The sequence below is a fragment of the Rhinoraja longicauda genome, chromosome 8 (assembly GCF_053455715.1).
Source record: "Rhinoraja longicauda isolate Sanriku21f chromosome 8, sRhiLon1.1, whole genome shotgun sequence".
Lineage (NCBI taxonomy): Eukaryota > Metazoa > Chordata > Chondrichthyes > Rajiformes > Arhynchobatidae > Rhinoraja > Rhinoraja longicauda.
The window spans coordinates 421644-449341 of NC_135960.1; the positions used below are offsets into that span (position 1 = coordinate 421644).

Below are 27698 nucleotides of genomic sequence, written 5' to 3' on the forward strand. Positions count from 1 at the left end.
AGTGTGGGGGTGGTGTGGTCAGTGAGAGTGTGGCCAGGGGTGTGGTGTGGGTCAGTGAGAGTGTGGGGGGGGGGGGGTGTGGTCAGTGAGAGTGTGGGGGGGGTTGTGGGTCAGTGAGAGTGTGGGGGGGGGGGTGTGGGTCAGTGAGAGTGTGGGGGGGTGTGGGTCAGTGAGAGTGTGGGGGGGGGGGGGGGTGTGATGCCTTCGATGGTGGGGGGGGGGGGGTCAATACCCATGATGGTCGGGGCCACCACTCTCTGGTCAGTGTGGACTCGATGGGCTGAAGGGCCTGTTTTTCGTGCTGTGTCTCTAAACTAAAACCTAATCTAACTTCCCACTCCACCTACTTTCCCTCCTCTAACTTCACAATTCACAACTCTTCCATACTTTTGTCTCACACCTTCTTTCTCATCTCTGGACTTTACCCCAGCCATCTGCTGACCTACCCCCTCCTCCCTCGCCTGTATCCACCTATCACTCGCCCAGCTTTGTCCTGCCCCATCTCTCATCCAGCTTCCCCCCCCCCCCCCACACAATCAGTCTGAAGAAGGGTTCTGACCCCAAACATCACCTATCCAAAGTGCTGGAGTAACTCAGCGGGTCAGGCAGCATCTGTGGAGAACATGGGTAGAAACAAAGACATAGAAATATAGAAAATAGGTGCAGGAGGAGGCCATTCAGCCCTTCGAGCCTGTACGCACCGCCATTCAATATGATCATGGCTGATCATCCAACTCAGTATCCCGTACCTGCCTTCTCTCCATACCCCCTGATCCCTTTAGCCACAAGGGCCACATCTAACTCCCTCTTAAATATATCCAATGAACTGGCCTCAACTACCTTCTGTGGCAGAGAATTCCACAGATTCACCACTCTCTGTGTGAAGGCAAGAAGGCACTAATTGGAGTTATCTACAGACCCCCAAATAGTAGCCCGGATGTAGGGTGTAAGATGCAGCAGAAGTTAAAACTGGCATGTAACAAAGGTAATACCACTGTGGTGATGGGGGATTTCATTATGCAGGTAGATTGGGAAAATCAGGTTGGTTCTGGACCCCAAGAAAGAGAGTTTGTAGAGTGCCTCCGAGATGGATTCTTAGAGCAGCTTGTAATGGAGCCTACCAGAGAAAAGGCAATTCTGGATTTAGTGTTGTCCAATGAACCAGATTGAATAAGAGATCTCGAGGTAAAGGAACGGCTTGGAGGTAGTGATCATAATATGATTAGTTTTAATCTGCAATTTGAGAGGGAGAAGGTTAAATCGGAAGTGTCAGTGTTGCAGTTGAACAAAGGGGACTATGAAGGCATGAGAGAGGAGCTGGGCAAGGTTGACTGGAAAGGGATCCCAGCAGGAATGACGGTGGAACAGCAACGGCAGGAATTTCTGGCATAATCCGGAAGAATCGAAGGGCTGAATGGCCTACTCCTGCACCTATTGTCTATTGTCTATTGTCTATAAGACATAGGATCATTTAATTCCAAAGAGGAAGAAAGATTCTAAGGGGAGTAAGAGGTAACTGTGGCTGACAATGGAAGTGAGGGATGGAATACAATTAAAAGAAAAGATGTCTAACACAGCAAAGAGTAGCTGAGTTACTCCAGCACTCTGTGAAACGTCACTTATCCATGTTCTCCACAGATGCTGCCTGACCCGCTGAGTTACTCCAGCACTCTGTGAAACGTCACTTATCCATGTTCTCCACAGATGCTGCCTGACCCACTGAGTTACTCCAGTATTTTTGGTCTATGCCCGTGGACAGTTTAGTTTAGAGATACAGCAGGCCCTTCAGCCACCGATTCTGTGCTGACCAGCGATCACCACACTAACACTATCCTACACACACCAAGGCCAATTTACAATCTTTACGGAAGCCAATTAACTGACAAACCTGCACGTCTTGGAGCGTGGAAGGACATTGGAGAAAACCCATGCGGTCAGGGGGAGAACGTGCAAACTCCGTACAGACAGCACCCGAGGTCGGGATGGAACCCGGGTCTCCGGCGCCGTGGGGCAGCAACTCTACCCGCTGCACCACCGGGCCACACCGCGCCACCTGCCTGCATTGGTCCGTTATCCCTCCACCCTGCTCCTCTCTAGGACTGAGGGCTGCATCCAGATACTTACCCCAGGGCCATCCCACCCAGGGGACCGGTGAGCAGCCTGTGTGCGGGACGGACGGAGGGGATGGGGGGGGGGGGCACGGCCTCGATGGGGCCAGGGGGCCACTGGGGGGCCCAGCAGGTAGACGGGTCCAGGAACGCTGAGGCCCTGCACAAGAAGGGACAGAGCCGGCTGTACGTTCAGAGAAGCCTCTGCTCCTTCCACGTCTGCAGTGAGATGCTGCTGATCTTCTACCAGTCGGCAGTGGACAGTGGCATCTACTTCACTGTCGTGTGCTGGGGCAGGAGGGCGATGGCCACAGACGCCAACACGACCAACAAACTCATCAGGAAGGCCGGCTCTGGCCTGGGGGTGGAGTTGGAGTTACGGGAGGGGGTCTTGAAGAGGAGGATGCTCCTCAAACTGCGGACCACCCTGGACAATACAGCTCACACCCTCCATGACATACTGGTCAACCTGAGGGGCACCTTCACCAACAGACTGGTCCCACCGAGATACAGCACAGAACGATCGCCACCGGAGAGAGATCCTTCTACCCTGTGGCTATCACTGTACAACTCCTGCCCCATCTGTCCTGGGGTAGAGAGAGAGACTCACCCACCCCCATCTTTGCCCATCCCAACCCTTTCCACTCCTCACTTTAATCTCATGTTTGCTGTATCTTGTGTTTCATTACTGTTGGCAGATTAATCTCCCAATAAAGTTCCATCGCATCCGATCAAGATCCCAGCACTTCCAATAACAGCGACTTGGAAATGGCCCCAAACTGGTGCCTCTGAGATCCTGTCCCAGGGTAACACTACTGCACACCTGTACTGTACCTGAGATGCTTATCCAGGATGTATCGAAGTCATAGTCACAGAGTGATACAGCATGAAACAGCCCCTCGACCCAACCTGCCCACACCGACCAACATGCCCCATCTACACTAGTCCCACCTGCCCACACCAACCAACATGCCCCATCTACACTAGTCCCACCTGCCCACACCGACCAACATGTCCCATCTACACTAGTCCCACCTGCCCACACCGACCAACATGCCCCATCTACACTAGTCCCACCTGCCCACACCGACCAACATGTCCCATCTACACTAGTCCCACCCGCCCACACCGGCCAACATGCCCCCATCTACACTAGTCCCACCCACCCACACCGACCAACATGCCCCATCTACACTAGTCCCACCTGCCCACGCCAACCAACATGTCCCATCTACACTAGTCCCACCTGCCCACACCGACCAACATGCCCCATCTACACTAGTCCCACCTGCCCACACCGACCAACATGCCCCATCTACATTAGTCCCACCTGCCCACACCGACCAACATGCCCCATCTACACTAGTCCCATCTGCCCTCACCAACCAACATGCCCCATCTACACTAGTCCCACCTGCCTGCGTTTGACCCATATCCCTCCAAGCCTGTCCTATCCATGTACCTGTCCAAATGTTTCTTAAACGTTGGGATAGTCCCAGCCTCAACTACCTCCTCCGGCAGCTCGTTCCATACACCCACCACCCTCTGTGTGAAAAAGTTACCCCTCAGATTCCATTAAATCTTTTCCCCTTCACCTTGAACCCATGTCCTCTGGTCCTCGATTCCCCTACTCTGGGCAAGAGACTCTGTGCATCTACCCGATCTATTCCTCTCATGATTTTGTACACCTCTATAAGATCACCCCTCATCCTCCTGCGCTCCATGGAATAGAGACCCAGCCTGCTCAACCTCTCCCTGTAGCTCACACCCTCTAGTCCTGGCAACATCCTCGTGAATCTCCTCTGAAACCCTTTCCAGCTTGACAACATCTTTCCCATAACACGGTGCCCAGAACTGAACACAATACTCTGAACGCGGCCTCACCTACTGTGCTTACCTGTAGTGGTGCGTGTACTGAACTATGCACAACAATGAGGTTGCCTGTACCGGTACACGTGGCAAGTGAGTTTGTGTACTGTGCCACTGACCGATGCCAGCGTCCAGGCCAGTGATGCAGGCAGGGTGATTCACAGACAGAGACGACTGCTCCCAATGGGAAAACCTCTCTTTATTCACGGGTCAACAGTGCGAGCCACAGCCGTGACCTCCGTCTCTCCCTGTCTGCAACGTCAGACACAGGGGGAGTCTAGACACACCGAGCAGACACGGACGGGGGGGGGGGGGGGGGAGACAGAGGCAGGGGTGACCGGGGTAGAGAGGGAGGGGTGACGGGGTAGAGAGGGAGGGGTGACCGGGGTAGAGAGGGAGGGTGAGGCTCCGTGCAGCCCACAGAGTCTGAGGGTGGGGCGCCTAGTTTAGTTTAGTTTAGAGATACAGCGCAGAAACAGGCCCTTCGGCCCATCGTGTCCGCACCGACCAGCGATCCCCGCACACTAACACTATCCTACACACACCGGGGACAATTTACATTTACACCAAGCCGATTAACCTACAAACCTGCACGTCTTTGGAGTGTGGGAGGAAACCGGAGCGCCTGGAGAAAACCCACACAGGTCACGGGGAGAACGTGCAAACTCGGTACAGACAGCGCCCGTAGTCGGGATGGAACCTGGGTCTCTGGCGCTGTATTCGCTGTAAGGCAGCAACTCTACCGCTGCTCCACCGTGACGCCCAGCTCCTGAGCTCTGTGGTTACGAGTGAGGCAGGGTGTGTGTGTGTGGGCAGTGGGCACAGACACTGACCCCCCTCTCCCCCACCCACCCTCTCTCCCCCCCCCAGACCCTCTGTCTCCTCCACCCTCTCTCCCCCCCACCCTCTCTACCCCCCACCCTCTCTCCCCCCCCACCCTCTCTCCCCACGCTGTGTCTCTACAGGATGATCTGGTTCTTGTAGCTGCGGTTCAGCTCCTTGTGTGGGAGCACGATGGAGTTCAGGATGATCACCTCAGCCGGGATGCTCACGTTACAGCCTGTGGGAGGAGACAGTGTGTGAGCATGGGCCGGCCCACCTACACCTGCCCCAGCTACACCTGCCCCAGCTACACCTGCCCCCCAGCTACACCTGCCCCAGCTACACCTGCCCCAGCTACACCTGCCCCAGCTACACCTGCCCCAGCTACACCTGCCCCAGGTACACCTGCCCCACCAACACCTGCCCCAGCTGCAACTGCCCCAGGTACACCTCCCCACATACACCTGCCCCAGCTACACCTGCACCTGCCCCACCTACACCACGTACACCTGCCCCAGCTACACCTGCCCCAGGTACACCTGCCCCACCTACACCAGGTACACCTGCCCCAGCTACACCTGCCCCAGCTACACCTGCCCCAGATACACTTGCCCCACCTACACCTGCCCCAGCTACACCTGCCCCAGCTACACCTGCTCCAGCTACACCTGCCCCAGCTACACCTGCCCCCAGCTACACCTGCCCCCACATACACTTGCCCCACCAACACCTGCCCCACATACACTTGCCCCACATACACCTGCCCCAGCAACACCTGCCCCAGCACACCTGCCCAGCTACACCTGCGTACCGAGGATGGTGATGGAGGGGTTGAGTTTGCCGTCGCTGAAGAGGGTCTCACTGTCGATCTTGGCGTGGGGGTCGTTGGGGTTGGGGTCGCTCGGTGTTCCCTCCACCCGGGACCACTTGCCCACCGTGCTGTCCCAGCCCACAATGCAGTTCAGCACACAACTGTGGTCCTGGGGAGAGAGAGGGAGAGAGAGGGAGATGGAGAGAGAGAGGGGGGGGGAGAGAGAGGGGGGAGAGAGGGGGAGGGAGAGAGGGGGAGGGAGAGAGGGGGTGGGAGAGAGGGGGGAGAGAGGGGGTGGGAGGGAGAGGGGGGAGAGAGGGGGGAGAGAGGGGGGAGAGAGAGGGGGTGGGAGGGAGAGGGGGGAGAGAGGGGGAGAGAGGGGGGAGAGAGGGAGATGTAGATGGAGAGAGAGAGAGGGAGGGAGAGAGAGGGGGGAGAGAGGGGGGGGAGAGGGGGAGGGAGAGAGGGAGGGAGGGAGAGAGGGAGGGAGGAGAGAGAGGGAGGGAGAGAGGGAGATAGGGAGCGAGAGAGAGATAGAGAGAGAGAGAGGGAGGGAGGGAGGGAGGGAGAGGGGGAGGGAGGGAGAGGGGGAGGGAGGGAGGGAGGGAGGGAGAGGGGGAGGGAGGGAGGGGGGAGAGAGAGAGGGCGAAGCTCACAGGTGATGAGCAAGGGGGCAGCGAGGTATGGGCAGGTTGGCCGCGGGTGGTGAGGGGTCAGTGTGCCTCGGGGCACCTGCCACCTGTAGCTGTGACTGTAGGGGGGCAGTGTGTACCTGTAGCTGTGACTGTAGGGGGCAGTGTGTACCCGTAGCTGTGACTGTAGGGGGCAGTGTGTACCTGTAGCTGTGACTGTAGGGGGCAGTGTGTTACCTGTAGCTGTGACTGTAGGGGCAGTGTGTTACCTGTAGCTGTGACTGTAGGGGGCAGTGTGTTACCTGTAGCTGTGACTGTAGGGGGCAGTGAGTTACCTGTAGCTGTGACTGTAGGAGGCAGTGTGTTACCTGTAGCTGTGACTGTACCGGGCAGTTACCTGTGGCTCTGACTGTAGGGGGCAGGTTACCTGTAGCTGTGACTGTACGGGACAGTGTGTTACCTGTAGCTGTGACTGTATGGGACAGTTACCTGTAGCTGTGACTGTAGGGGGCAGTATGTTACCTGTAGCTGTGACTGTACGGGGCAGTGTGTTACCTGTAGCTGTGACTGTACGGGGCAGTGTGTTACCTGTAGCTGTGACTGTATGGGACAGTTACCTGTAGCTGTGACTGTAGGGGGCAGTGCGTTACCTGTAGATCTGACTGTACGGGGCAGTGTGTTACCTGTAGCTGAGACTGTAGGGGGCAGTGTGTTACCTGTAGCTGTGACTGTAGGGGGCAGTGTGTTACCTGTAGCTGTGACTGAAGGAGGCAGTGTGTTACCTGTAGCGATGCTCCGTGTAAGATGATAGATTCACGGACACGGACGCCGGCGCCGATGGTCACGTCTTTGCTGATGGTGACGTTCGGACCCAACTGTGGATACAGGTGCAGCAGGCAGTGGGTGGACAGTGTGGGCAGGATGGCTAGTGTAGATGGGGCATGTTGGTCGGTGTGGGCAGGTGGGACTAGTGTAGATGGGGCATGTTGGTCGGTGTGGGCAGGTGGGACTAGTGTAGATGGGGCATGTTGGTCGGTGTGGGCAGGTGGGACTAGTGTAGATGGGGCATGTTGGTCGGTGTGTGCGGGTGGGACTAGTGTAGATGGGGCATGTTGGGCGGTGTGTGGCGGGTGGGACTAGTGTAGATGGGGCATGTTGGTCGGTGTGGGCAGGTGGGACTAGTGTAGATGGGGCATGTTGGTCGGTGTGGGCAGGTGGGACTACTGTAGATGGGGCATGTTGGTCGGTGTGGGCAGGTGGGACTAGTGTAGATGGGGCATGTTGGTCGGTGTGGGCAGGTGGGACTAGTGTAGATGGGGCATGTTGGTCGGTGTGGGCAGGTGGGACTAGTGTAGATGGGGCATGTTGGCCGGTGTGGACAGGTGGGACTAGTGTAGATGGGGCATGTTGGTCGGTGTGGGCAGGTGGGACTAGTGTAGATGGGGCATGTTGGTCGGTGTGGGCAGGTGGGGACTAGTGTAGATGGGGCATGTTGCCGGTGTGGGCAGGTGGGACTAGTGTAGATGGGGCATGTTGGTCCGTGTGGGCAGGTGGGACTAGTGTAGATGGGGCATGTTGGTCGGTGTGGGCAGGTGGACTAGTGTAGATGGGGCATGTTGGCCGGTGTGGGCAGTGGGACTAGTGTAGATGGGGCATGTTGGTCGGTGTGGGCAGGTGGGACTAGTGTAGATGGGGCATGTTGGTCGGTGTGGGCAGGTGGGACTAGTGTAGATGGGGCATGTTGGTCGGTGTGGGGCAGGTGGGACTAGTGTAGATGGGGCATGTTGGTCGGTGTGGGCAGGTGGGACTAGTGTAGATGGGGCATGTTGGTCGGTGTGGGCAGGTGGGACTAGTGTAGATGGGGCATGTTGGCCGGTGTGGACAGGTGGGACTAGTGTAGATGGGGCATGTTGGTCGGTGTGGGCAGGTGGGACTAGTGTAGATGGGGCATGTTGGTCGGTGTGGGCAGGTGGGACTAGTGTAGATGGGGCATGTTGGCCGGTGTGGGCAGGTGGGACTAGTGTAGATGGGGCATGTTGGTCGGTGTGGGCAGGTGGGACTAGTGTAGATGGGGCATGTTGGTCGGTGTGGGCAGGTGGGACTAGTGTAGATGGGGCATGTTGGTCGGTGTGGGCGGGTGGATGCAGGGCCTGTATGACTGTAACTCACCACAGCTGTGGGGTCGATAGTTGCGGTCGGATGAATGTACACGTTGCCTGTTAAAGAGATTAAAGACAAGGTTACAACCATGCAGCAATCTTCAAAGCCGCAAGTCTTATGTAGTCGAGGGTCAAGGGAGTCATGAGTCAAGAGAGTGTTTTATTATCATTTGTTCCAGATAGAACAATGATATACTTACTTGCAGCAGCACACAGAGGGTGGTGGGTGTATGGAACGAGCTGCCGGAGGAGGGAGTTGAGGCTGGGACTGTCCCATCGTTTAAGAAACAGTTGGACAGATTTGGAGGGATATGGACCAAACGCAGGCAGGTGGGACTAGTGTAGATGGGGCATGTTGGTCGGTGTGGGCAGGTGGGACTAGTGTAGCTGGGGCATGTTGGTCGGTGTGGGCAGGTGGGACTAGTGTAGCTGGGACATGTTGGTCGGTGTGGCAGGTGGGACTAGTGTAGCTGGGACATGTTGGTCGTGTGGGCAGGTGGGACTAGTGTAGCTGGGACATGTTGGTCGGTGTGGGCAGGTGGGACTAGTGTAGCTGGGACATGTTGGTCGGTGTGGGCAGGTGGGACTAGTGTAGCTGGACATGTTGGTCGGTGTGGGCAGGTGGGACTAGTGTAGCTGGGACATGTTGGCCGGTGTGGGCAGGTGGGACTAGTGTAGATGGGGCATGTTGGCCGGTGTGGGCAGGTGGGACTAGTGTAGCTGGGGCATGTTGGTCGGTGTGGGCAGGTGGGACTAGTGTAGATGGGGCATGTTGGCCGATGTGGGCAGGTGGGGACTAGTGTAGATGGGGCATGTTTGGCCGGTGTGGGCAGGTGGGGACTAGTGTAGATGGGACATGTTGGTCGGTGTGGCAGGTGGGACTTGTGTAGCTGGGACATGTTGGTCGGTGTGGGGCAGGTGGGACTAGTGTAGATGGGGCATGTTGGCCGGTGTGGGCAGGTGGGACTAGTGTAGCTGGGACATGTTGGCCGGTGTGGGCAGGTGGGACTAGTGTAGATGGGGCATGTTGGCCGGGTGTGGCAGGTGGGACTAGTGTAGATGGGACATGTTGGCCGGTGTGGGCGAGTTGGGCCGAAGGGCCTGTTTCCACACTGTACCTCTTTATGACTCAATCTAACAGGATATGTAAACATTGTACACAAAGATGGATACAAAATGCTGGTGTTACTCAGTGGGTCAGGCAGCATCTATCCAGACCCATTCCCTTCCCTCCACAGATGCTGCCTGACCCGCTGAGTTACTCCAGCACTCTGTGTCTACCTTCTAATCAAGAAGTATTGATCTTATGCCTTGTAATTGTATATATAGAGTGAAAGAGGCATCGAGCAATAAACAGTCCCTTCGGCCCACCCTGCCAGACTACCACACACGCTGTAGTGTTTGACCACTTCGTTTTGTTTAGTTTAGAGATACAGCGCGGAAACAGGCCCTTCGGCCCCACCGTGTCCGCGCCGACCAGCGATCCCCGCACACTAACACTATCCTGCACACACTAGGGACAATTTACATTTACACCAAGCCAATTAACCTACAAACCTGCACGTCTTTGAGTGTGGGAGGAAACCGGAGCGCCCGGAGAAAACCCACGCAGGTCACGGGGAGAACGTGCAAACTCCGTACAGACAGCACCCGGGATGGAACCCGGGTCTCTGGTGCCGTGAGGCAGCAGCTCTACCCGCTGCACCACCGTCCGCCCTTACCAATGATCGTGGGACCTCCTGGTCACTCAATGCCAGCCGGTCAGGGTGTGTCGACTGGTACTGGTTCAGGTAGAGCCGGTTGGCATAGATGGCAGATCTGGAGGGAGGGGGGAGAGAGGCCCAGCTGAGATAAAGCTTCCGGTGATCGCACTGTCACCCCCCTCATCTCCCCCCCCCCCCCGTGAGCTGCAGGTTGCCCCGTCCTACACTCCCACCAAAGGCTGGACCACCCACCCACCCACCCGCTCACCCTCCCACCCACTCACCCTCCCGCCCGCACGCCCTCCACCCACCCACCCCACCCACTCACCCTCCCGCCCGCACGCCCTCCCCACCCACCCACTCACCCTCCCGCCCGCACGCCCTCACCACCTGCCCGCCCGCTCACCCTCCCACCCACCCACCCACCCGCCCTCCCACCCACCCATCCACCCACTCGCTCACCCTCCCACCCACTCACCCTCCCGCCCGCACGCCCTCCCACCCACCCCACCCACCCACCCACTCACCCTCCCGCCCGCACGCCCTCCCACCTGCCCGCCCGCTCACCCCTCCCACCCTCCCACCCACCCACCCACCCACCCACCCGCCCTCCGACCCCATCCACCCACCCACTCACCCTCCCACCCTCCGTCCGCCACCCACCCATCCACCCGCTCACCCACCCACTCACCCTCCCGCCCGTTCACCCTCCCCACCTGCCCGCCCGCTCACCCTCCCAACCATCTCGCCCGCACACACCCACCCCTCCACCCACCCGCCCTCCCACTATCCCCCACTGTCCCAGTGTGTACCTGTGTTTACCCCACTGTCCCCCCCACTGTACCCCTGTCCCAGTGTGTACCTGTGTTTACCCCACTGTCCAGTGTGTACCTGTGTTTACCCCACTGTCCCCCACTATCCCCCACTGTCCCAGTGTGTACCTGTGTTTACCCCACTGTCCAGTGTGTACCCCACTATCCCCCACTGTCCCAGTGTGTACCTGTGTTTACCCCACTGTCCCCCAGTGTACCCCATTGTCCCAGTGTGTACCCCACTGTCCCCCAGTGTACCCCACTGTCCCCCAGTGTCGTGGCCGCACCCCCGCAGACTTGATCTGGCTCCAGAAGCCGTGCGTGGTGTGGACGTAGAGGGAGCCGCGGCCGGCGATCGCCGTGAAGATGTCCTGTTCCAGCCGGATCACCCCGGCACGGTGCCACCCGTTACTGCCCTCCTCCCTGCGGGCAGAGACACAGTGAGCACCCAGTGAGGGAGCACCCCAGGGTGGGGGGGGTCAGGGTGAGGGGGGGGTCAGGGTGGGGGGGTCAGGGTGAGGGGGGGGTCAGGGTGAGGGGGGTCAGGGTGAGGGAGGTCAGGGTGACGGGGTCAGGTTGAGGGGAGCGTCAGGGTGAAGGGGTAAGGGTGAGGGGAGCGTCAGGGTGGGGGAGCACCCACGGTGAGGGAGCACCCCGGGGTGAGAGCACCCTGTAGGGTGCCACCCATGCCTACCCTCCTCCCTGGCCACTCGGTGTCTGGCTGAATGAGTAGAGTGGATGTGGGGGTGAAGGACGTGAGGGTGTGGGCGCAGTGGGGAGAGGGGACTGGGGAAGGGGAATGGGAGAGGGAAATGGGGGGAGTGGGGGAGGGGTATGGGGAGTGGGGGCGCGTAGAGGGGGCAACCCACACTCATGGTGCCAGTGCGGCAATGTGTGGACACTGGACACAGTGCCAGTGCTGTGCGTGGACACGGTGCCAGTGCTGTGCGTGGACACTGCCAGTGCTGTACGTGGACGGTGCCAGTGCTGTACGTGGACGGTGCCAGTGCTGTACGTGGACGGTGCCAGTGCTGTAGGTGGACGGTGCCAGTGCGGTGCTTGGACACTGGACACGGTGCCAGTGCTGTGCGTGGACGGTGCCAGTGCTGTGCGTGGACGGTGCCAGTGCTGTACGTGGAGACGGTGCCAGTGCGGTGCGTGGACACGGTGCCAGTGCGGTGCGTGGACACGGTGCCAGTGCGGTGCGTGGACACGGTGCCAGTGCGGTGCGTGGACACGGTGCCAGTGCGGTGCATGGACACTGGACACGGTGCCAGTGCTGTGCATGGGCGGTGCCAGTGGGCACTGGACACGGTGCCAGTGCTATGTGTGGACGGTGCCAGTGCTGCACGCGGACACGGTGCCAGTGCGGTGCGTGGACACGGTGCCAGTGCGGTGCGTGGACACTGACATGGTGCCAGTGCTGTGCGTGGGGCGGTGCCAGTGGGCACTGCGCTCTGTCCCTCTGTCCCTGACCTACTCACAGGGCCAGGTCGTGCTGGTTTTTCCGGAACACCTCCCCGATGTACTGGAAGATGTCGGGGGTGAACAGGTAGGACGCCACAGTTGATGATGTCGCTGACAAAGGTGCTGGGCTTCTCCACATAGTGCAAGACCTGCAGCAAGGACAGGTGGGTCAGGCACAGGTGGGTCAGCACAGGTGGGTCAGGCACAGGTGGGTCAGGCACAGATGGGTCAGGCACAGGTGGGTCAGGCACAGGTGGGTCAGGCACAGGTGGGTCAGGCACAGATGGCGTCAGTCACAGTTGGCGATAGGCACAGGTGCATTAAGGAAGCACGAACATGCTATTGAGGCAATGCAGCGTAGGTTCACCAAGTTAATCCCGGGATGGCGGGACTGTCATATGAGGAAAGATTGGAAAGGCTGGGCTTGTATTCACTGGAGTTTAGAAGGATGAGAGGAGATCTTATAGAGACCAATTCACTGAATGAATTTAAAAGAGAGTTAGATAGAGCTCTAGGGGCTAGTGGAATCAAAGGATATGGGGAGAAGGCAGGCACGGGTTACTGATTGTGGATGTTCAGCCATGATCACAATGAATGGCGGTGCGTACAGGCTCGAAGGGCCAAATGGCCTCCTCCTGCACCTATTGTCTATGTTTCTATGTTTCTAATGTCACCTGTACCGAGCTACAGGGAATATCTCTGCTTTGCATGTTATCCGAACTGATCAGATAATACTAAACATAAAATACAAGATCGACACAAAACGCTGGAGTAACTCAGCGGGTCAGGCAGCATCTGTGGAGAAAAGGATTGGGTGACGTTTTTGGTCGAGACCCTTCTTCAGACTGGTGCATAAGTACAGTTGAGTTCAGTTTCAGGTAGCCCCGCCATTCCCTCTCTCTCCCTCTCTCCCCCTCCCCCCTCTCTCTCCATCCCTCTCCCACCCAAGTCGCACCAGCTTCTCGTTCTCACCCAACATCAGCCAACAATGGCCTGTTTCCCTTCATCATCGTTACTTGTTTGCACATCTTTCATTCATTGTTCTTTATCTCTCCACATCACCGTCTGTATCTGTCGTTCCCCTGATCCCTGACATCAGCATGAAGAAGGGTCTCGACCCGAAACGTCACCCATTCCCTCCCTCCACAGATGCTGCCTGACCCGCTGAGTTACTCCAGCACTCTGCCTCTATCTTCGGTTTAAATCAGCATCTGCAGTTCCTTCCTGCACACTTCAGTGTAGTTTATTGTCCCGTGTATCGAGGTACAGTGAACAGCTTGTGTTGCGCGCTAACCAGTCAGCGGAAAGACAATACATGATTACAATCGAGCCACAGTCCACAGTGTACAGATACAGGAGAAGGGAATAACGTTCAGTGCAAGGTAAAGCCGGCAAAGTCCGATCAAGGATAGTCCGAGGGTCTCCAATGAGGTAGATGGGAGGTCAGGACCGCTCTCTAGTTGGTGAGAGGACGGTTCAGTTGCCTGATAACAGCTGGGAAGAAACTGCCCCTGAATCTGGAGGTGTGCGTTAAGCCAAACGCAAGTCCAACAGGTGGAGCAAAGAGGAAGATTCAGAGCACAGAATATAGTTCTCAGCATCGTAGCATCAGTTCCACAGACAAAGTCCAATGTCCACAATGGGGTAGAGGTGAGTCGGACAGTGCCCTAGCTTATGGAAGGGCCGTTCAGAAGCCTGATCACAGAGGGGAAGAAACTGTTCGTGAGTCTGGTGGTTCGCGCTTTCAAGCTTCTGTACCTTCTGCCGGACGGGAGCGGGGAGAAGAAGGAATGGCCGGGGTGGGACACGGACACGGACACGGACACGTCTGTGAGCATGTCGCAAATCTGGGGAGGGGAAGGGTTGGGGGGGGCTGGAGAGTAAATGAGGGGGGGGGGAAGAGAGGGGTGGGAAGGGGGTGGTTGGGGAAGAGAGGGGTATGGAGGGGGGGGGGTTGGGGAGGGGTAGGCTGTGGAGAAGGGAAGGGTGGGGGTGAAGAGAGGGAGGGGTAGGGAGGGCGAGGGGAGGGATAGGGCTGGGGAGGGGGAGTTATTGTGTGCTTAGGATTAACACGGATGGGTGCAGGCGTGTGGAACTGGGGTGCGGGGTCCGTGTCTGTGGCGTGTGGGGCCCGTGTCTGTGGCGTGTGGGGCCCGTGTCTGTGGCGTGTGGGGCCCGTGTCTGTGGCATGTGCGTTCCGTGTCTGTGGCGTGTTGGGCCCGTGTCTGTGGCATGCTGGGCCCGTGTCTGTGGCATGTGTCGCTGAGCCTAGCAGCAGCTCGCGTGTCATGCATCTACGTCTAGTATGGCGTGGTCGAGACACATGCTGACACACGTGTTGCATGCTCACCTCGTGACTGTGCGGGTTCTCCACGATGCAGCCGTAGTTCATCGACTGCCTCCTGTTGGCCTGAGCCGGGACAGCAGGACAATGGTTACACAGCTCAGGCACCCCCACCCCCCCCTCCCACATCCCCCCTCCCTCACCCCCCCTCCCTCACCCCCCACCCCCCCTCCCTCCCACACCCCCCACCCCCCTCCCACAACCCCCCCTCCCCCACCCGCACCCCCACCACACCTACCCTCCCACTCCCCCACCCTCCTCCCCACACCCCCCTCCCACACCCCCCTCCCACACCCCAACCCTCGCCACCCCACTTTGCGGGGCAGTTGCACATGTGTGGGGCAGTTACAGATGTGCTGGGCAGATACAGATGTGCTGGGCAGTTGCAGATGTGCGGGGCAGTTACAGATGTGCAGGGTAGATACAGATGTGCAGGGCAGTTACAGATGTGTGGGGCAGTTGCAGATGTGCGGGGCAGATACAGATGTGCAGGGCAGATACAGATGTGCGGGGCAGTTACAGATGTGCGGGGCAATTGCAGGTGTGCAGGGCAGTTACAGATGTGCGGGGCAGTTACAGATGTGCAGGGCAGATACAGATGTGCAGGGCAGATACAGATGTGCGGGGCAGTTGCAGATGTGCGGGGCAGTTGCAGATGTGCGGGGCAGTTGCAGATGTGCGGGGCAGTTACAGATGTGCGGGGCAGTTACAGATGTGCGGGACAGTTGCAGATGTGCGGGGCAGTTACAGATGTGCGGGGCAGTTACAGATGTGCGGGGCAGTTGCAGAATGTGTGGGGCAGTTACAGATGTGTGGGGCAGTTACAGATGTGCGGGGCAGTTGCAGATGTGTGGGGCAGTTGCAGATGTGAGGGGCAGTTGCAGATGTGCGCAGATGTGCCCCGTTTGCTCACCGCGGTGCCCAGCATGACAAAGCAGTTGAGCTGTTCCTGGGATCTCTGGAACTGGATCATCTCTGCCAGTGGGAATTGGCAGCACACATCCGCATTCATCACGAAGAACAGCTCCGGCTCCCCCGACAGGATCTGGTCCCGGAAATGGTAGATGCCCCCGCCCGTGCCCAGGGCAACGTACTCTTGCAGGTACCTTCAGTATAGTTTTGTTTTGTTTAGAGATATAGCGCTGAAACAGGCCCTTCAGCCCACCGAGTCCGTGCCGATCAGCGATCCCCACACACTAACACTATCCCACACACACCAGGGACAATTTACATTTACACCAAGCCAATTAACCTACAAACCTGTATGTCTTGGGAGAAAACTGGAAATCTCGGAGAAAACCCACGCAGGTCACGGGGAGAACGTGCAAACTCCGTATAGACAGCACCCGTAGTCGGGATGGAACCCGGGTCTCCGGCGCTGCATTCGCTGTAAGGCGGCAACTCTACCGCTGCGCCACCGCGCTGCCCTGATGGCCCCTACAACATGACGTCAATCCCATCACGTACCCGCCCCCCCCGTGCCCCAGACACCCCCATTCCCTGCATATCCGTGTGCCCGTCCAAACGCCTCAAACACCACTATCGTATCTGCCCCCACCCCCACCCCAAATCCCACAAATTCACAACTCTCCGGGTGAAAATGTTTCTTCTCACCTCAGTTTTAAATGGCCTCCCATTTATTTTATACGTTTCTATAAGATCCCCTCTCATCCTTCTAAATTCCAGTGAATACAAGCCCAGTCTTTCCAATCTTTCCTCAGATGACAGTCCCGCCATCCCAGGGATTAACCTGGTGAACCTACGCTGCACGCCCTCAATAACAAGAATATCCTTCCTCAAATTTGGAGACCAAAACTGCACACAGTACTCCAGGTGCGGTCTCACTAGGGCCCTGTACAACTGCAGAAGGACCTCTTTGCTCCTATACTAAACTCCTCTTGTTATGAAGGCCAACATTCCATTGGCTTTCTTCACTGCCTGCTGTACCTGCATGCTTCCTTTCAGTGACTGATGCACTAGGACACCCAGATCACGTTGTACGTCCCCTTTTCCTAACTTGACACGATTCAGATAAGACTCTGCCTTCCTATTCTTACCACCAAAGTGGATAACCTCACACTTATCCACATTAAACTGCATCTGCCATGCATCCGCCCACTCACACAACCTGTCCAAGTCACCCTGCAACCTCATAGCATCTTCCTCACATTTCACACTGCCACCCAGCTTTGTATCATCTGCAAATTTGCTAATGGTACTTTTAATCCCTTCATCCAAGTCATTAATGTATATTGTAAATAGCTGCGGTCCCAGCACCGAGCCTTGCGGAGATCGATTTCCTTGTGGAAACCGAAGATCTCAGAGAAAACCCACGCGGTTACGGGGAGAACGTGCAAACGCCAGACAGACAGCGCCCGTAGTCAGGATGGAACCCGGGTCTCTGGCGCTGCAAGCTCTGTAAGGCAGCTGCTCTACTCGCTGCGTCACCGTGCTGACCTTTACCTGATGCTGATCTTGAATTCCTGCTGTGCGGTGGCAAGGAAGCGATTGATTTCATCGCTTGGCTGGTAGAACCCAATCAACAGGATCTCCTTCAGGTTTGGCACCTGCAGACAGCGAGAGAGACAGACACTAGATGGCCGGCTAGAGTGGATGTGGAGGAGAGGATGTTTCCACTAGTGGGAGAGTCCAGGACCAGAGGGCACAGCCTCAGAATTAAAGGACGATCCTTTAGGAAGGAGATGAGGAGGAATTTCACTGGAATTTAGAAGGATGAGAGGGGATCTAATAGAAACAAATGCAATTCTTAAGTGATTGGACAGGCTCGATGCAGGAAAAATGTTCCCCATGTTGGGGGAGTCCAGAATCAGGGGTCACAGTTTAAGAATAAGGGGTCGGCCATTTAGGACTGAGATGAGGAAAAACTTTTTCACCCAGAGAGTTGTGAATCTGTGGAATTCTCTGCCACAGAGGGCAGTGGAGGCCAATTCACTGGATGTTTTTAAGGGAGAGTTAGATAGAGCTCTTAGGGCTAACGGAATCAAGGGATGTGGGGAGAAAGCAGGAACGGGGTACTGATTATTAGCCATGATAATTTTGAATGGCGGTGCTGGCTCGATGGGCCGAATGGCCTCCTCCTGCACCTATTTTCTATGTTTCTAGTCAGAAGGTGGTGAATGTGTAGAATTCATTGCCACGGACGGCAGAGATAGATAGATTCTTGATTAGTACGGGTGTCAGGGGTTATGGGGTGAAGGCAGTATTGGGTTGGAGAGGGAGAGATAGATCAGCCATGACTGAATAGCTAGAACTTATGAACATTTGAATAGCTAGAACTTATGAACGTGGGTCTCTGGTGCTGTAGTTGAGGCTGGGACTATCCCAACGTTTAAGAGACAGTTAGACAGGTGCATGGATAGGACAGGTTTGGAGGGATATGGGCCAAACGCGGGCAGGTGGGACTAGTGTAGATGGGGCACGTTGGTCGGTGTGGGCAGGTGGGACTAGTGTAGATGGGGCATGTTGGTCGTTCGGTGTGGGCAGGTGGGACTAGTGTAAATGGGGCATGTTGGTCGGTGTGGGCTGGTGGGACTAGTGTAGATGGGGCAGGTGGGACTAGTGTAGATGGGGCATGTTGGTCGGTGTGGGCAGGTGGGACTAGTGTAGATGGGGCATGTTGGCCGGTGTGGGCAGGTGGGACTAGTGTAGATGGGGCATGTTGGTCGGTGTGGGCAGGTGGGACTAGTGTAGATGGGGCATGTTGGTCGGTGTGGGCAGGTGGGACTAGTGTAGATGGGGCATGTTGGTCGGTGTGGGCAGGTGGGACTAGTGTAGATGGGGCATGTTGGGCGGTGTGGGCGAGTTGGGCCGAAGGATTACGGTCACTAATGTCCGTTCAGGTGAGGCAGGCGAGAGATCAGGTGACGGGCTGGCTTGAGTTACCTTTGCACAGGCCTCGATGTGGTGCTGGATCATCGGCACTCCAGCCACCGGGAACAGCGGCTTCGGCACCTCGAAGGACAGAGGCCGGAACCTCGTGCCTACGGGACAGTAAAGCACACGTTCAACACCGTCCCATCATACACTCCCCCCCCCCCTCGGGATCAGACCCAGAGTGAAGCTCCCTCCCTCCACACCGTCCCATCACACCCCACCCCCCCCTCCCTCCCCCCCTGGGACCAGACCCAGAGTGAAGCTCCCTCCCTCCACACCGTCCCATCACACACTCCCCCCCTCCCCCCCCCTGGGACCAGACCCAGAGTGAAGCTCCCTCCCTCCACACCGTCCCATCACACACTCCCCCCCATCCCTCCCCCCCTGGGACCAGACCCAGAGTGAAGCTCCCTCCCTCCACACCGTCCCATCACACCCCACCCCCCCCTCCCTCCCCCCCCCCCCCCCCCCCCGGGACCAGACCCAGAGTGAAGCTCCCCCCCTCCACACCGTCCCATCATACACTCCCCCCCCCTGGGACCAGACCCAGAGTGAAGCTCCCTCCCTCCACACCGTCCCATCACACACTCCCCCCCCCTCCCTGGGACCAGACCCAGAGTGAAGCTCCCTCCCTCCACACCGTCCCATCACACCCCACCCCCCCCTCCCTCCCCCCCTGGGACCAGACCCAGAGTGAAGCTCCCTCCCTCCACACCGTCCCATCACACACTCCCCCCCCCCTCGGGACCAGACCTACAGTGAAGCTCCCTCCCTCCACTCCGTCCCATCACACACTCATAGTTATAGTCATAGAGTGTGGAAACAGGCCCTTCGGCCTCCTACAACAAACCCATGCTGACTGCCCCTAATCAGCCCTTGTCTGTCTAAATGCCTGAATAACCTCTCCCTCAGAATACTCTAGTAACTTTCCAACTACACATGTTAACCTCACCGGCCTCTAGTTCCCAGTATTCTCCCTGCAGCCCTTCTTGAATAGAGGCACAACATTTGCCCCGCTCCAGTCTTCCGGCACCTCTCCTATATTTACGGACAACTCGTAATTTTCAACCAGGGCTCCTGCAATTTCCTCTCTGTTTCCCACAATGTTCTCGGATATATCTGGTCAGGTCCTGGAGATTAGTCCACCTTCATAGTCAAGTCAAGTCAAGTCAATTTTATTTGTATAGCACATTTAAAAACAACCCACGTTGACCAAAGTGCTGTACATTTGATTAGGTTCCAATAGAAAAAAAAATGAAAACATACAGTAGCACGCAAACAGTTCACAGCGCCTCCTCAATGAGCCTCAAACGCTAGGGAGTAGAAATATGTTTTGAGCCTGGACTTAAAGGAGTCGATGGAGGGGGCAGTTCTGATCGGGAGAGGGATGCTGTTCCACAGTCTAGGAGCTGCAACCGCAAAAGCGCGGTCACCCCTGAGTTTAAGCCTAGACCGTGGGATAGTGAATAGCCCCAAGTCGGCCGACCTGAGGGACCTGGAGTTAGAGAGGGGGGTTAGAAGATTTTTGATGTAGGGGGGGGAGTGTCCATTTAGGGCTTTATACGTGAATAGGAGGAGCTTGAAGTTGATTCTGTACCGTACAGGGAGCCAGTGGAGAGAGGCCAGAATCGGGGTGATGTGGTCCCTTTTACGGGTACCCGTCAGGAGTCTCGCTGCGGCGTTTTGGACCAGTTGCAGGCGGGACAGGGAAGATTGGCTGATCCCAGTGTATAGGGAGTTGCAGTAGTCTAGGCGGGAGGAAATGAAAGCGTGAATGATTTTTTCTGTGTCGTCGAATTTGAGGAAAGGTTTGATTTTAGCTATGGTTCGAAGTTGGAAGAAGCTGGCTTTTACCACAGCGTTGACTTGCTTATCAAATTTTAATGCAGTCAAATATCATGCCGAGGTTTTTGACATGCGGTTTGACTAGGCAGGATAGGCTTCCAAGACTGCCTGTTATCGATTTGATGGAGTCGGGGGGGGGCCGAATAGGATGACCTCAGACTTGCTCTCATTTAATTGGAGGAAGTTCTGTGCCATCCAACATTTTATGTCCTCAAGGCAGTGTGAGAGGCTGTTTAAATTTGACTGGTTGTTGGGTTTCAGGGGGAGGTAAAGCTGAGTGTCATCGGCATAGCAGTGGAAAGAAATGCCGTGCCTTTGAATGATTTGGCCAAGGGGGAGCATGTATAGAGAGAAGAGAATGGGGCCTAGGATGGAGCCTTGTGGAACTCCGCAGGAGAGGCTAGCTGGAGCAGAGGAATAACTGCCTATGTTGATGGCGAAACTCCTATCTTTGAGGTACGAAGCGAACCAGCTCAGGGCAGTGCCATCAATGCCAACCGCGTACCGGAGACGGTCAATAAGGATGGTGTGGTCCACTGTATCGAACGCTGCGCTGAGGTCGAGAAGGAGCAGGATTGCACAGTCGCCGGTGTCGATGGCGAGAAGCAGGTCGTTGTGTACCTTCAACAAGGCAGACTCTGTGCTGTGGTGGGCTCTGAAACCTGACTGGAAACTTTCCAGGATGGTGTATTGGTGCAGGTAGGGCACTAATTGGTTAAGGATTGCCTTTTCAAGGACTTTTGACAGGAATGGCAGTTTGGAAATGGGTCTGTAGTTGCTAGGCAAGGTGGGGTCTAGGTTAGGTTTATTCAGTAGGGGCTGGACCACCGCGTGCTTGAAACTGGTTGGAACAGTGCCAGTGGCCAGAGAACTGTTGATAATAGAGAGGATGCTGGGACCAGCTATTGCAATGACATCCTTCAGAAGGGCAGTGGGGGCAGGATCAAGGGGGCAGGTTGCAGGTTTCATAGCGGAGACAAGCTTTGCAAGGGAGGATAGAGTGACGGGTTGGAAGCAGTCCAATTTAGATGAACAGACTAGTGAGACAGCTAGGTCACGGGTGGGAGGGGAAATGTTCATTCTAATATTCTCAACTTTGTTGGTGAAAAATTTAGCGAATTCTTCGCACTTAGCAGGGGACCCAACTAAGCTGGTACTGGTGGCGGGACATATGACAGAGGTAATTGTTCTAAATAGGACCTTGGAGTTATGAGAGTTTTTGGAAATAAGGTCGGAGAAGTATTGTGCTCTAGCAGACTTTACTGCTTCCTGGTATTTGAGAAGATTGTTTCTCAGAATTTCGAAGGAAATTTGAAGCTTGTCACATTTCCATCTCCTTTCTGATTTTCTGCACTCACGGCCGACCTTTGGGCTTAGGCTTTTTCATTTTAAGGGGAGCGATAGAATCCAGGATGGAAGAGCAAGTGATATTAAATAAAGAGGCGAGATCCTCAGTGCTGAGATGGGGGGGAGAGGCCTCAATAGTGCAGATGTTGGGGGCAGCTGTGAGAGCCTCGGAGAATTTACTGGCAGTCAATGAATTTATGTCGCGGGAGTAGCGAACAGGGAGATGAGATTTTGCGGGAGATAAAAGCAGAGATGCGTCAAAAATGATAGCGCTGTGGTCCGATAGACAGGCTTCAGTAGTTTCAATGTTGTTGATTGGGAATCCGGACGATAACACTAGGTCGAGAGTATGGCCTAACTTGTGAGTGGGTCCCGTGGTGTGAAGAGTCAGATTGAAGGACTCAACCAGGTGCATAAATTCACTCACAAGAGACTTAGTGGGACAGCAAACATGAATATTAAAGTCACCAAGAATCATGATCCGGTCAAATTTGGGCAAAATGCTAGAAATCAGATCAGCAAATTGGGTGATGAAGTCCTTATGCATTTTTGGTGGGCGATACACAAGAACAATTAAGAGGGGGTAGGCTTGGCCTACTTTAATTAGTTGCACCTCGAAACTGGAGAAATGATCAGCGTTCAGGAGGCGGCAGTTGAAATGTTTCTTAAACACAGTGGCTAAGCCCCCACCGCGTCCGGAGAGCCTAGGCGAGGTGAAGAAGTTACAGTCATCAGGACAGAGTTCCACGAGTGGAGCAAGCTCACCAGCACACCAGCACCTTCAGTACTTAGACCGTAACAAGAGGAGTTGAGTATAGGAGCAAAGAGGTCCTTCTACAGTTGTACCGGGCCCTGGTGAGACCGCACCTGGAGTACTGTGTGCAGTTTTGGTCTCCAAATTTGAGGAAGGATATTCTTGCTATGGAGGGCGTGCAACGTAGGTTCACTAGGTTAATTCCCGGAATGGCGGGACTGTCATATGTTGAAAGGCTGGAGCGATTGGGCTTGTATACACTGGAATTTAGAAGGATGAGGGGGGATCTTATTGAAACATATAAGATAATTAGGGGATTGGACACATTAGAGGCAGGAAACATGTTCCCAATGTTGGGGGAGTCCAGAACAAGGGGCCACAGTTTAAGAATAAGGGGTAGGCCATTTAGAACGGAGATGAGGAAGAACTTTTTCAGTCAGAGAGTGGTGAAGGTGTGGAATTCTCTGCCTCAGAAGGCAGTGGAGGCCAGTTCGTTGGATGCTTTCAAGAGAGAGCTGGATAGAGCTCTTAAGGATAGCGGAGTGAGGGGGTATGGGGAGAAGGCAGGAACGGGGTACTGATTGAGAGTGATCAGCCACGATCGCATTGAATGGCGGTGCTGGCTCGAAGGGCTGAATGGCCTACTCCTGTACCTACCCCAGTCACCCCTCCCCCAGTCCCCCCTCCCCCAGCCCCCCTCCCTCAGTCCCCCTCCCCCAGTCCCCCCTCCCCCAGTCCCCCTCCCTCAGTCCCCCCTCCCTCAGTCCCCCCTCCCCCAGTCACCCCTCCCCCAGTCCCCCCTCCCCCAGTCCCCCCTCCCCCAGTCCCCCTCCCTCAGTCCCCCCTCCCTCAGTCCCCCCTCCCCCAGTCACCCCTCCCCCAGTCCCCCCTCCCCCAGCCCCCCTCCCTCAGTCCCCCTAGGTTAATTCCCGGAATGGCGGGACGATCGTATGTTGAAAGGCTGGAACGATTGGGCTTGTATACACTGGAATTTAGAAGGATGAGGGGGGATCTTATTGAAACATATAAGATAATTAGGGGATTGGACACATTAGAGGCAGGAAACATGTTCCCAATGTTGGGGGAGTCCAGAACAAGGGGCCACAGTTTAAGAATAAGGGGTCGGCCATTTAGAACGGAGATGAGATCTTGGATAGAAAATTGGTTGGCGGACAGGAAGCAAAGAGTAGGAATAAACGGGTCCTTTTCGGAATGGCAGGCAGTGACTAGTGGGGTACCGCAAGGCTCAGTGCTGGGACCCCAGTTATTTACAGTGTATATTAATGATTTGGACGAGGGAATTGAATGCAACATCTCTAAGTTTGCGGATGACACGAAGCTGGGTGGCAGTGTTAGCTGCGAGGAGGATGCTAGGAGGCTGCAGAGTGACTTGGATAGATTAGGCGAGTGGGCAAATGCATGGCAGATGCAATATAATGTGGATAAATGTAAGGTTATCCACTTTGGCGGCAAGAACAGGAAAGCAGAGTATTACCTGAATGGTGACTGATTGGGAGAAGGGGAGATGCAACGTGACCTGGGTGTCATGGTGCACCAGTCATTGAAAGCAAGCGTGAAGGTACAGCAGGCAGTGAAGAAAGCGAATGGTATGTTGGCATTCATAGCAAGAGGATTTGAGTTTAGGAGCAGGGAGGTTCTGCTGCAGTTGTACAGGGCCTTGGTGAGACCGCACCTGGAGTATTGTGTGCAGTTTTGGTCTCCTAACCTCAGGAAAGACGTTCTTGCCTTAGAGGGAGTACAGAGAAGGTTCACCAGATTGATCCCTGGGATGGCGGGACTTACATATGAGGAAAGACTAGATAGACTGGGCTTGTACTCGCTGGAATTAGAAGACTGAGGGGGGATCTTATAGAAACATATATAATTCTTAAGGGGTTGGAGAGGCTAGATGCGGGAAAATTGTTCCCGATGCTGGGGGAGTCCAGAACCAGGGGTCACAGCTTAAGGATAAGGGGGAAGTCTTTTAGGACCGAGATGAGAAAACATTTCTTCACACAGAGAGTGGTGAGTCTGTGGAATTCTCTGCCACAGAAGGTAGTTGAGGCCAGTTCATTGGCTATATTTAAGAGGGAGTTAGATGTGGCCCTTTTTGCTAAAGGGATCAGGGGGTATGGAGAGAAGTCAAGTCAAGTCAAGTCAATTTATTTGTATAGCACATTTAAAAACAACCCACGTTGACCAAAGTGCTGCACATCTGACCAGGAAAAAAAAGAAACATACAGTGGCAGGCAGCCAAACACAACGGCGCGGCCATCTTGAACAAAATGTTAATTCAATCACCCACAGTCCAACAATAAAAGCACTAAACAGGCACCCAAAATTACCCAACCCCAAAAACCCCCCAAAACACAGTCCAACAATAAAAGCATTAAATAGGCATTCAAATCACACACCCCAAATCACACACCCCAAAACCCCCAAAGAAGGCAGGTACAGGCTACTGAGCTGAATGATCAGCCATGATCATATTGAATGGCGGTGCAGGCTCGAAGGGCCGAATGGCCTACTCCTGCACCTATTTTCTATGTTTCTATGTTTCTATGAGGAAGAACTTTTTCAGTCAGAGAGTGGTGAAGGTGTGGAATTCTCTGCCTCAGAAGGCAGTGGAGGCCAGTTCGTTGGATGCTTTCAAGAGAGAGCTGGATAGAGCTCTTAAGGATAGCGGAGTGAGGGGGTATGGGGAGAAGGCAGGAACGGGGTACTGATTGAGAGTGATCAGCCATGAACGCATTGAATGGCGGTGCTGGCTCGAAGGGCTGAATGGCCTACTCCTGCACCTATTGTCTATTGTCTATTGTAACACTGGCTGCTCTCCAGACACGTCCAGTGACTGCCCCAAGTTCCTCTGTCCAACAATCTCCAGGGGCCACAGTTTAAGAATAAGGGGTAGGTCATTTAGAACGGAGATGAGGAAAAACTTTTTCAGTCAGAGAGTTGTAAATCTGTGGAATTCTCTGCCTCAGAAGGCAGTGGAGGGCAATTATCTGAATGCATTCAAGAGAGAGCTGGATAGAGCTCTTAAGGATAGCGGAGTCAGGGGGTATGGGGAGAAGGCAGGAACGGGGTACAGATTGAGAATGATCAGCCATGATCACATTGAATGGCAGTGCTGGCTCGAAGGGCCGAATGGCCTCCTCCTGCACCCATTGTCTATTGTCTACTGTCTTTCTCCTCGGTAAATACAGAGGAGAAATCCTCATTGAGGACCTTGCCCGTCTCCTGTGGCTCCACACAGAGGTGACCGCTGTGATTCCTGAGGGGCCCACTCTCTCTCTCTGGTTAACCTTTATCCCCCTCATGTATTTATAAATCCCAGGAATTTATAAATTTATAATTCCCATCACACACTGCTCGGGTCGGACACAGATGTGGCCGCTTGTCCTTGGAGAGGGATCACGCCGTGTCCAGGGGGACGCTGGTCGCCGCGGGGGGGCGAGTGCATTGTAGATAAAGCTGATGGCATTTTTATCTGTTAACTGTTTGATTGATGTTTATGAACTGCCAGTGGCAATCTTGATTTTGTTATTACTCTGTATTTGTGTTTAACTGAATGTAAGCTCTTTGTTAAGGGAAAGAAAGGACCAGACACAGAACTCTCTCTACACTGCCCATCTCCTGTCAAACGCAAGGAAGGATAAGATCAGGGCAACACCGAACGAACGAGGAGTTTGCAGACTGTTTGTGGCTGAAAACTGTCAATTCCTGGAGATTTAAAGTTTTGAAGAACTGGGGGGAAAATTAGTTAAAAGGGGCCCAATAACAACAGCCCAGAGGATGTGCCGATCAGGGAGTGTGCAGGGCTGTGGTGTTGAAGGAGATCCCACCAATGCTGACTGAAGAGGTACGAGGGGCCGAATGGCCACTACTCCAGCTGACCCTCAGCACCACCCTGTCCACCAGAACGTCACACCCTTGCCCCAGTCCCCCTCCCTCCCCCCCACTCGCACCAGTCCCTCTTCCCACCCACTTGTACCTTCCTCCCCGACCCCGATAACCCGCCCCCCACCAGACCTGGTGACCCTCACTTCCACCCCACCCCCTCTCCCTCGATCCCCCCCAGTCCTGATACCTTTACCCCCCTTGACCCTGGTATCCCCCCCCCCTCCACCTGGCCCTGAAACCTTTCCCCCCAGCCCCTGTACCCCTGTGGTAAACCTCCCTGCCAGCCTCGGTACCCCTCCCACCCCAAGCCCCTCGGTACCCCTCCCACCCCAAGCCCCTCGGTACCCCTCCCACCCCAAGCCCCTCGGTACCCCTCCCACCCCAAGCCCCTCACCTCGGCCCTGGTATCTGCACCCCCCCCCCCACAGTGTTGGTACTACCCCCCCGCCCACAGGGCCTGGCGACCCCCCCCCACTCTCACCCCCCAACCTAGCACCTCTCACCCTGGTGCCCCTTGGCGATGATACCATTCCCCCCCCCCACCCCTCAACTCCTGTACACCTCTCTCCTCGTACCCCCCCCCTACTACAGTGTCCTCCCTCTCCCTCCCCCTCCCTCCCCCTCCCTCTCTCACTCCATTTCCTCACTCCATCTTCCCTGACCCCCTTTCTCCTGTCCACTGTCCCTCCCCCGCCCCCCCGCACCTTTCTGGGCGCCGCCGATGATGATGACAGCCTTGAGCATCCTCACCCCCCGCGCCACGTCACCGCCGCGACACCGCGTCACCCGCGCGACACCGCCCCCACATCGTCGCCCAGGCAACGCGACTCCGCCCCCAGATAACGTCACCCGGTCCCGCCCCCCACACAACGTCATCTGGCCCCGCCCCCACACAACGTCACAGGCCCCGCCCCCACACAACGTCACCCCGGCAACGCGGCCCGCCCCCCACATAACGTCACCCGGTCCCGCCCCCACACAACGTCATCCGGCCCCGCCCCCACACAACGTCACCCCGGCAACGCGGCTCCGCGGCGCTCCCTCACCCCCCCGCCCACAGCGCGGCGCTCCCTCACCCCTCCCCCAGTCCCCCCTCCCCCAGTCCCCCCTCCCCCAGTCCCCCCTCCCCCAGTCCCCCTCCCCCAGTCCCCCCTCCCCCAGTCCCCCCTCCCCCAGTCCCCCCTCCCTCAATCCCCCCTCCCCCAGTCCCCCCTCCCCCAGTCCCCCC

The 27698-nt window shown here is 56.1% G+C and overlaps 1 protein-coding gene across 1 annotated transcript; it reads right to left on the reverse strand.

Moving 5' to 3' along the window:
* Positions 1-4885: 4885 nt before the first annotated feature.
* Positions 4886-27293, reverse strand: LOC144596153 (mannose-1-phosphate guanylyltransferase regulatory subunit alpha-A-like). The gene is given in 13 exon segments (XM_078404330.1): positions 4886-5037; positions 5611-5779; positions 7025-7117; positions 8412-8458; positions 10110-10219; positions 11205-11339; positions 12401-12471; positions 12473-12532; positions 14734-14793; positions 15641-15833; positions 17191-17294; positions 18631-18728; positions 27175-27293. Coding segments are annotated over 13 exon segments (1281 nt in total). The 5' UTR covers positions 27215-27293; the 3' UTR covers positions 4886-4936.
* Positions 27294-27698: the final 405 nt, after the last annotated feature.